This window comes from Empidonax traillii, unplaced genomic scaffold, assembly GCF_003031625.1.
Source record: "Empidonax traillii isolate 1590-97213 ecotype Southwest subspecies unplaced genomic scaffold, ASM303162v1 scaffold1655:size138967, whole genome shotgun sequence".
NCBI lineage: Eukaryota > Metazoa > Chordata > Aves > Passeriformes > Tyrannidae > Empidonax > Empidonax traillii.
In genome coordinates this window covers 7639-16696 of record NW_020956848.1, presented here as the reverse complement: position 1 = coordinate 16696, position 9058 = coordinate 7639, and the positions used below count along the sequence as shown (strand labels likewise).

The following is a 9058-nucleotide window of genomic DNA, read 5'->3' as shown; positions in this document are numbered from 1 at the left end:
TTTGGAGCAGAGGAGAGTAAAACCAACCACAGCTCAAGTCCTGAGTCCTCTTGAGCAGTGGAATTCGCTCCACAGTCACAGCTCCCAGCACTCCCCACTGGCAGCGAGTCCAACTCCTTCGTGTGCAAGTTACATTGCCATCGGAAAAAAACAGAAACCAACTAAGCCAAGAAACCTCTGTCAGGAAACAAATTCAAGTACCTGTTGCAGATGGGGTGAGTAAGGAAGACTGAACATTAGCTAGATTAACACTGGCAGGACTGTGATGGTCAGCTGTGGCAATTCCTGACCTCGAGGCGCGGCAGGGAAACGTCCCAAGAGTCAAATGTTATCCCGTATCTACAGGTACAAAATGCCTTTTTTTTTTTTTTTTCTGGTTTTCTTTTAGGGAAATCTTCAGAGCTGGCCAATTGAAAGCACAATGGGTCCGAGCACATCATTAACTGAGGTTGGTCAATGCCACTACTACTTCTCACACTGGTTGTTTTTTTTTTTTTTTTTAAGTTCTACGAGTTACACCTTTTTTTTTTTTAAGAGATCATCTTTGGTAGATGTTCATTTCCCTCGTCCTTCTTGTAAATCAAGTGCAGTTACAAAAAAGTGGTTGGTGTTTTTGTTTTTTTTTTTGTTACTTAAATTAACCAAAAAATATAAAGTGTCCCAGTCTGAATTTACCTAAAGTTCAGCGACTCCTCCTTATCAGAGTTATAGTTTCCATCCTTGAAATGGTGAGCTATTTTCCTTCCAATTCCTACCAAGAGGGAAATAAAAGGGATTGTATGTCTTTCTGGTCGAGACAGTCCAATAAAATAAAAATAAAAAAAAAAAAGGAGTAGTTTGTGGAATCAGGCACTGCTTCACTCCCACTGAACATGATCTAGAGCCACCCCTTTATACAGTGCCACGTCATATCCCTCCGGGATCCTCTCGATCAGAGAGGAGAAAACGTCACTAGAAAGAGCAGTGCTGAAACAATGCACTTTGCTTGGTTTAAAAAGCCCTCAAATCTTAATGTCTGGGCACTTCTGTAACATAAAATCCCACTTTTCCTCCTGGGTCAAGTGGACTGTTGGAGGGTGCACCTAGAATGAGTTTTCTCTGAAGTCACGCAGTGCCACACACTCACCTTGCACACACACACACACCCCACACACACACACCCCACACACACCCCACATGCTGCTACAGTGTCTGTTTGAGTGTCACAGGCTGCGTTCTCTGGGTGAAGGAGCCCCTCTGCTCTTCCTTCCTCGCTGAAGGCTGAAGACAGACTATGTCAGGATGTTGGAGATAAACTCGTTGAAGCGTTTCGAGTACTGCTCGGGGTTCACGGTGGAGATCTCTGCCCCAGCCTGCAAGGCAGAGAGACAGCAGTCAAACACCCTCCTCCTCTGAGGGCCAGCAGGGCTGGCAGGGAGGGGCCATGGCAGCACAGCTCTGCTGGGAAACACCCACACCAGCGTGCCAGTTCTAGGAGAAAAACCAGCAGGTCTAGAGAGATCCCCCAGGGAAAGCGCTTTTAGCCCCAGCTGCGTCTTCAGGCCACTGAGACAAAGCACTGGATTTGTTTCCTCGTGGTTTCCAGGAGATTTAGAAGGAGCATAAAGAAATCATAACGTCTGGAGCTGTGCCAGGGGAGGGTTAGGGTGGACAACGCTCTGAGGGACAGGGGGGGATTGTTGGGGTGTCCTGGGCAGGGCCAGGGATTGGACTCCATGATCCTGCTGGGTCCCTTCCAACTCCTTCTATATAAACTCCGCATGGTGGTGGTGGTGGGTTGATGGTTGGACTTGTGGATCTTAAAGGTCTTTTCCAACCTTAACGATTCCATGACTCCATGTCCTGCCAACCTGGGCTTTTCCCAAGCCCTTTTGGGCAGTTCAGGATTGCTGCCAGGGCACAGGAGTGGCCCCCCCCTGCAGCCAGTGAATTCCTGCTCCCTGAGGTGCCTCAAGCACCTCCCAAAACGGGATGTAAACACAAATCAGCCCCAGGCAGCCAGAGGGAAAACCTCTGTGGGACAGCGGCGAGGGCAGAGCTGCTCCTGCGCACGGGCACTGCAGAATTCCCACACTGGGAGGAAAATCAGTGCCAGGAGACACCACACACACGCACAGAGGGCCATGCAGGCAGAGCAGAAGCCCCCCAAGCCCACCTCTCTGCAGGTGCCAGGCTTACCCCGTGTTTCACTGTTTTGGCAGCGTGCGCAGCTTTCTTCTTCGCGTCGTAGGGCGTGAGAATGTCGATGATGGCCATGAAGTAAACTTCCTTCTTGGGGGCACCTGGCGAGGCACGAGAGTGGCTGGCACCCCCTGAGCAAAGCCCAGCTCCGCTCCCCTCCTCCACAGACACCCAGCAGAGCTCGGCTGGGTGAGGCTCGCAGGGAAAGCAGAGCAGGAGGGGCAGGGAACACCGGTGGGCCAGCACAGCAGAAGCAACACTTCTACCCGTTCCAGCTGAGCACAGCAAAGAGGATGGACAGTCCTGGCACTGCACTGAGCCCCAGGGCACCTCCCGTGCCCCCCCACGCCACCCCCACAGCCCCACAGCACTCACTTTCGTGGCTTTTCATGGCGTAGACGTCGACGGAGGGGTCGAACTCGCCGGGCCCGAAGAAACGGGGGTAGTTGAGGAGGTTTCCGGGGCTGTCCGGGGGGGTCCCGTAGGAGGAGATGGGGTTTCCCCCCAGGCCGTCGTTCTCACACTCCTCATCCTCGGCCCGGTCCTCCACTTCCATCTCCTCCTGCTCAGCCCGGTCGACGTCGTGGATCCCAACCAGCAAACTGTAATCCATGATCTTCAGCTGAGCCAAGAACTGGGGTGGGGGGAAAGGGAGGAGTGAGAACAGCAGCACCCGCATGTGGGATCACAAATCCTCCGTCCTGCCCTGCCAGCACCTCCCTAAGGAAGGGCTGCAGTGAGAGCTAAACCCTTTTCAGACTCCAGAGAATCCACACACGAGCTCACAGGCCCACTGCCCTCAGCACAACCTTGACTGATCCAGAACTCGCTCTGCAGGCACTGCTGCCCCCCTGGAGCCAGAGGCCACAGTGAGGATCCAGTTTTGGGACACCCAGGAAGAGCTGTCCCCTGGGAAAATACCTCCACGTCCCGCTTCAGCTTCTCAAGGAAGTTCTTTTTACTCTCTTCTCCAACGTGCAGCTTCTGACCCTCATTCAAGAAGTCGTTGTCCTTGAACGTCGGGAGATCCTTGGCCTGCAACAAAAAGCCTGTGTCAAGTCCTCCAACCCTGGGGGAGGGCTGGACCACGGATCCCTCAGAAATGTGTGGATTGAGCAGCACTCCAGGGCTGCACCAGAGTCTTTTTGGGTGGTTTTAAGGTGAAGTGGCTCATCCTGTCCACTAGAGATGAAAACAGCATCAGGCAGAGCACAGTAATTATCAGTGGATCCAGAGAAACTCAAGGCAGACACAGAGCAAGTGAGCTCAACTCAGGGCCTGTTTAATAGCCCCTGCTCAATACCCCTTTGGAAAAGGGAAATCAGTTGGATCCCATCTGCTTCCAACCACCAAGAGGAAGGAAAGGCTGGCCAGGGTTGCTCCATACCTTCTCTTTATCACTTGCTTCCCTGGATACTGTTGAGCCCTGATTACAAAAAAAAAAAAAAAAAAGAAAATATCATTCCTGCACTGTGTCATATTCCCAACTAATTCACAATTTAATTTCTCCATGCAGAAGAAATTCTGGAAGTATTTTTAAAACAAGTGCTCAACCCCCTTTCCACGATCTCCCTGGTTTAGTGCAGGTCACTTGGGATGGGGAAAATCCACCCACATTTGAGCCCCGAGCGATGCTCCATCCGCAGCCCCCAAAAACCTGACCCCGTGGCCAAAGCCCACGAGCCTGGCAGGTGGGTGTTCCAAAGCCCAGCTCCCAGCCCCCCTGGGGGAGCTCCCAGCCCCCCTGGAGGAGCTCCCAGCCCCCCAAAGCCCCACCTTCAGGTCGTATTTCCTGTGCACCGTCAGCCTGTGGCTGAAGACGTTCCTGGTGACCACCATGTAGGTCTCCACGCCGTCCACCGTGAGCCGGTACATGCCCAGGAACTGGGGCAGGAGGGTGTTCCCGTGGCACTCCACGATGAACTGCAGGACAGCAGGGGAGGGAAGGGCAGGGAAGGACAGTTCTGTCACACAGACCCCACCTCTGACATAACACAAGCTCAGCAGGATGCTGATGGTGACCCCCCCGCCCAGTTCCAGCCACCTGACACCGATGTGGAGGGAAAGGAGGCCCTGAAATGCCCCTCCTTGGGGTCTCAAGAAAAGGAATCAAGGCATGGTGAGAGACTTCCAGCCCTGAGCTGAGACAGAGCATCCCATCCCCTGAGCAGCCTGATCCAAGGAGTGGCACCCCTGCCCATGGAAGGGGGTTGGAACTGGATGATCCTTAAGGTCCCTTCCAAACAAAATCATTCTGGGATTCTCTGACTGTCTGTGCATGCCCAGCCTGCTGTGACAGGCCAGGTGTGCCCTGGCACTGCCCAACCTCCCTTCTCATGGTTATCTAAGTTTACCTGACAGTGAGGAGCAGATGGGCTGGCACATAATGTGGACCAGGGCAGAACATTTCCCGCTGTCCCCCTTTTGCCCCCCCTTCCCTGCTCCTCTCTGGAAAGCCTAATGCAAAGCACTGAATTGGCAGCATGTTTACAGGTCTCAGGCACCAGCAATCCACAATTCACTGATATAAGGAACTGGGTGAGCTGTGAAGGGGCTCAGCACTGTGAAGAAACAGGCGGCTGGGCCACGTTCGGCCCTCAGATCCCAAGGGACTCATCCTTTCACCCACCAAGCCGAGCTCCGGATCGCCCAGCAGACCCCCGGGGTGTTCGCAGCCCACCTCCCCAGGGTTCCAGACTCACCGTACCTGGTGGTACTTCTTGAGGATGTTGTGCATCTCCGCCACGTCCTCGCTGGACACGGCCTTGATGACAAACCTCCTGTCGTAGGTGGTGAGGAAGCGGGCGCCGCAGCGGCCCTGGCTGTCGCTGTTCACTGGCGCGCTGCGGGTCACCGAGTTCTGGAGGGGGCAAGCACAGGGGCAGGGACTGGCAGGGGCTCTGCCACCTCCCCTGGGGAAGGAAGGGCAGCCTCGGGAAGCGGGGTGGGACACGGCTGAGCAGGGATAACCCCCGGAGCAGACACTGCGGGCGTGTTCTGCCTCGCGTTTTAAAAACCTGGAGGGTTTTAGGGCTTCCAGCCGGGCCTTTTACCTGCTGACATGTTTGACTCCAACACCTGGCAGGTGTTTTTGAGGGCATTTTTGTTTTTACTAAAGACACAGAAAATACAGCTCTTGGCATTTCCTCCTGGCAATGTTAACAACAGTCAGGATATTCCTGAGGTTCAAGGAAAGCCAGTACAAACCCACTGGAACGGCCTGTTGCCTTTCCCATCGAAAAGCAGCTTAAACTGGCCAAAGTCTCGTGGTTTGGGAATTCTCTGCAGGTCATCCTGCAACCAAAAGCCACCCTCAGCCCCTGCTATTCTTGCCATCGGACGTAAAAGATGGGAGTATAAATAGCCTGGCCGTTCTTCCGACAACCAGCAGCATCTGTCTTCATCTCCCTGTCTCCACCCTTAGCAACCAGACACTGCAGCTCCCCTTCAGACTTGCAGCACGACTGGAAAATCCCAGGAAAACGGCACAGTGAGGGTCTGCCACGCTCCCCGAGCCACCAGCACGAGCTCTTCGCTCTGCTGTCCCCTCCCCAGGCGGTGGGAGCCTCACCCCTCAGCCAGAGCTACTGCTCCTCACACCTGCCGAGCCCAGCAGGTCACCTGTCTCCTGGGGGTCCCCCTCCATCCTTTCCAAGCTCCACCTTCCCACTCCACCCTGCCCAGCCACCAGCCTGTGCTCAGGAGTCATTTTATCCACCATCTCCCCCTGCCACAGGTCCAAGCAGGGAGTGGAGAGCTGTGCTCTGAGGCACAGCAAGGCAAGCACCTGGAGGATGGTTTTTAGCCAGATTTCAGCATCTCAGGGCTGGACAATGTGTCTGAGGACGGATTGGGGTTTTTTTTAGGTGACAGTGACACTGCTCTCTCCTCTGCCCTCAGCTCTGGAGGGCTGGCAGCAGAGGGAGCCTGCTCAGCTGCAGGCACAGACAGAGCCTGCTGTGAGAAAGGGATTTACCGTGTCACGCTGCAAGTGAGCCGAGAGGTTTCCTTTCAGAATGAGGCATTTAAAGCTCCTAAAACTTTAATGAAGCCGGGGGAAAAAAAAAACTCCACTGCTGCCAACGGATTCAGACAGCATCAGGAAAACAAAGGCAAACAGAAAAATCCCCCTTGTTTCCTGCTGACATTTGCAAAGGAGTCTGTGCTGCACAGTTTAATCAGGCCCTCACCTCAAAACCACAGAGCTTTTCTTCTGGAGATGGGAAGCAGAAATCGTGACCACACTGAGTATTACCAAATTCACAGCCCTTCGGGTTGCCTTCCTGTCCCTCCCACCTCTTCCACACTTGGGGTGTTATATTTAGTGTTCTGGCTCCATTCCCACTCAAGCCATCGCATTTTACCCACCTTGAACCGAGCTCAATTAACGTTTTGTTTTTAAGAGGCCAAACTAGTCCAGAGATGGGAGGAACAATCCTCCAGGACAGTAGGGGAAGAAGGGCACTCCCCCACATGCCTCCCTGGCTGGCGGATCCCGGGGAGTATTCCAGCGGATGCCCCGATCCTGGCGCCGTGCCCGTCTCCATCAGCAGCAGCCGAGGACGCCGCGTTAATTCCCGGCCACCCGGCCTGCCAAAGGCCACGCTGCCATCAAAGCCTCCCTCCCTCCCTCCCTCCCTCTGCACGGGCTTTCCCCTCTTTCCTGACATCCCCAGGCAGCCTCCTGTTCGCCTCCTGCTGCGGGTGGAAGGGTGGCCCCGCTGCAGCAGCAGGAGCTGTGACATCTCTCTCTCTCTCTCTCTCTCTCTCTCTCTCTGCATTTAAGCCCCCCAAAAGTCTGTCCCCTCCAAGGCAAAGCTGAGCCTGTGGCCTTAGGGGACGTGTCCCAGAGCAGGAGCCACCCTGATACACCCAACTACACAACACACACACTTGGAGGGGCAGCAGATTCACCTGAACCTGTAAAACAACACCGGGCTCATTTTCCTTGCAGATGTTCCACACCGGATCTTTGTCATCCTCCAGCTCCTGCCTTTCCACTGTGGCTCCTATTTCACACCTAGGTTTAAACTCCCCAGAGAAGGGACCATCTTCTCCTTCTCCTCTTGCCCAGTGCTTGGCACAGCAAGCTCTCCTGCACTGCTGTGGGCCCTGGGGTTACCACGATTACCAACCCAGAAAAGCTGATGATAACAATGTTTGTATCAGGGTCTCTCCGCCAGCTGGGATATCCTGTCCTAGGGAAAGGTGTCAGGAGGGCAGGGAGGGGAGAGCTGGTACCTGGTAGTCTTGATCATCGATCCCAAATCTTTCCCGGAGGTTCCGGAACACCAGTGGACAATACTCCTTAAATTTAAAGCGGCTTGGTAAGTTCTCCCTTGGGGCAGAAAAGATGTTTGTGTGTCACAACGACCAGCTCGTGAAATCAAACCCAACTTTTCTCCCACTTTTCCGCCAACCCCCCAGGATTTCCCACCCCATCCCAATCAGCAGGTACTTCTCCTCACCAGGGCAGCTTGTTTGTTTGGATGCCTGCAAAAGCCATCTCTCCACAGGGGTGTCTGCAGGATCCTGACTAACAGGCTGCCTGGGTGAGAGGATACAGAACAATCCCCTCTGCCACAAGCACAGATCTGGCAGGATCGTTTCTCTCTTTGCCCCTCCTTATGCTGTGCAGTCCCACAGCTGCCCCCTGCACACCCTGTTACTGGGGAAGACGAAGAGCTGCAGCAGAAGTGGGGGGGTGGAGGGGTGGGCTCTGATTTCAGATCCCATCAGATCACTCGTGCGTCAAAAGAAAGGTCAACGCACCACAAACCAGGAGCCTGGAGGAGAGAGGGGTGGGGGGAAATCAGCTCCAGCCTGGCATGTTCCAGAGCCAGCTCTGCTGCCAGGCTGCCCCCGAGCACAGGGCAGCGGAAACACACAGCATTCCCTGTCACTGAGAGCTGCAGCTGCTCCCTGCCCTGCCCTGATCCCGCCCAGGGGGACAGGCAGTGGGGACGGTCCCCACGTTTGGCAGCTCATTGTCAGTGAGAATCCTTCGCACCGAAACGTGGGAAACGAAAAATCTCTGTAGGAGAAGAGGGAAGAGCAGATACTGAGCTGTTGTGCGTGCCAGGGAAGGCAAACTTTCCAATCACACTCCCACTCTCCAAAGCTGATCCCTGGGAAACTCAGGGAAAACAAAGGATTAATCAGCCCTGCACTCACAGAGAGCAAGGGTGGGGAACACGGCTCCAGGAGGGCTTCCAAAAACTGACCTTCTGGGAATAGGAGATGGGAGTAACCCCACAGACACCCTGAGGGCTGTGAAGGGTCTTACCCCTCAAAGGATAGAAACCAAGCCACAAAAGAGCATCTCAGGGACAGACTGAACCCTGCCACGTCCTGCTGAGGGGTCTGGGCAGGGCACAGGCTCAGGTCTCGTGTCCAGCCAGGCCACATCCTCTGGGCATTTCCACTGGGAACAACCCAGAAGGCCTTCACCACCCCAGCAAAGGGCTCTAATTAGGGACAAAGAGGTTGGGAAGCACCTACTTACTTGTTGAATAGATGATTGTCCACCTTAATCTTACTGTAGGCTTTAAAGTCATCGGGCATTAACATGACAGGGACGGGAACATTGCTGAGCTCGTTGATCTGAAAGAGAGAGGAAAAGGGGACTCAAAGCTCTGTTCCACTGCCCCACAGGGACTGCCAGGGATGCCAAACACCCCAGAGGCTGGTTTGGGAGCACTGGAACCCATCAGACTGGGGAGCTCAGCACCATCACATGGCGAGTCCTCACCTCCTTCCATCCTTTCACCTTCCACTGACCATCCAAGACACAGCTGAGAACCCAGACAAACCTACAGACCAGGGAACAGCAGATTTTATGTTTTCACTAAGCCCCCTTTGCCTTTATTCAGGGAAT

The 9058-nt window shown here is 54.4% G+C and overlaps 1 protein-coding gene across 2 annotated transcripts; it reads right to left on the bottom strand.

Annotated features, from left to right (window-relative positions):
* PIP4K2B (phosphatidylinositol-5-phosphate 4-kinase type 2 beta) lies at positions 1-8825 on the bottom strand. Of its 2 annotated transcripts, XR_003573953.1 has the most exons (10): positions 8687-8825; positions 7423-7519; positions 4889-5041; positions 3958-4104; positions 3569-3607; positions 3103-3216; positions 2557-2815; positions 2179-2282; positions 1172-1352; positions 1-751 (listed from the first exon to the last, which is right to left on the bottom strand). XR_003573953.1 is itself a non-coding variant. In XM_027908206.1 (9 exons), the coding sequence occupies exons 1-9, from the start codon at positions 8749-8751 to the stop codon at positions 1272-1274; spliced, it is 1059 nt and encodes a 352-aa protein (XP_027764007.1). In that variant the 5' UTR covers positions 8752-8825; the 3' UTR covers positions 1-1271. The 2 variants fall into 2 exon arrangements, 1 of the variants encoding a protein (XP_027764007.1); XM_027908206.1 differs by having other exon boundaries at positions 1-1352.
* Between the last annotated feature and the right edge of the window lie 233 nt (positions 8826-9058).

What these genes read in the sequence shown, in the direction of transcription:
- PIP4K2B (XM_027908206.1), bottom strand. Translation starts at nt 8,751, where the DNA reads ATGTTAATGCCCGATGACTTTAAAGCCTACAGTAAGATTAAGGTGGAC. An exon ending in TCGATGATCAAGACTACCAG is followed by an intron (nt 5,042 to 7,422) that starts GTACCAGCTCTC and finishes TGCCCCCTCCAG; the next exon opens with AACTCGGTGACCCGCAGCGC. An exon ending in CGCCATGAAAAGCCACGAAA is followed by an intron (nt 2,283 to 2,556) that starts GTGAGTGCTGTG and finishes GTGCCTCGCCAG; the next exon opens with GTGCCCCCAAGAAGGAAGTT.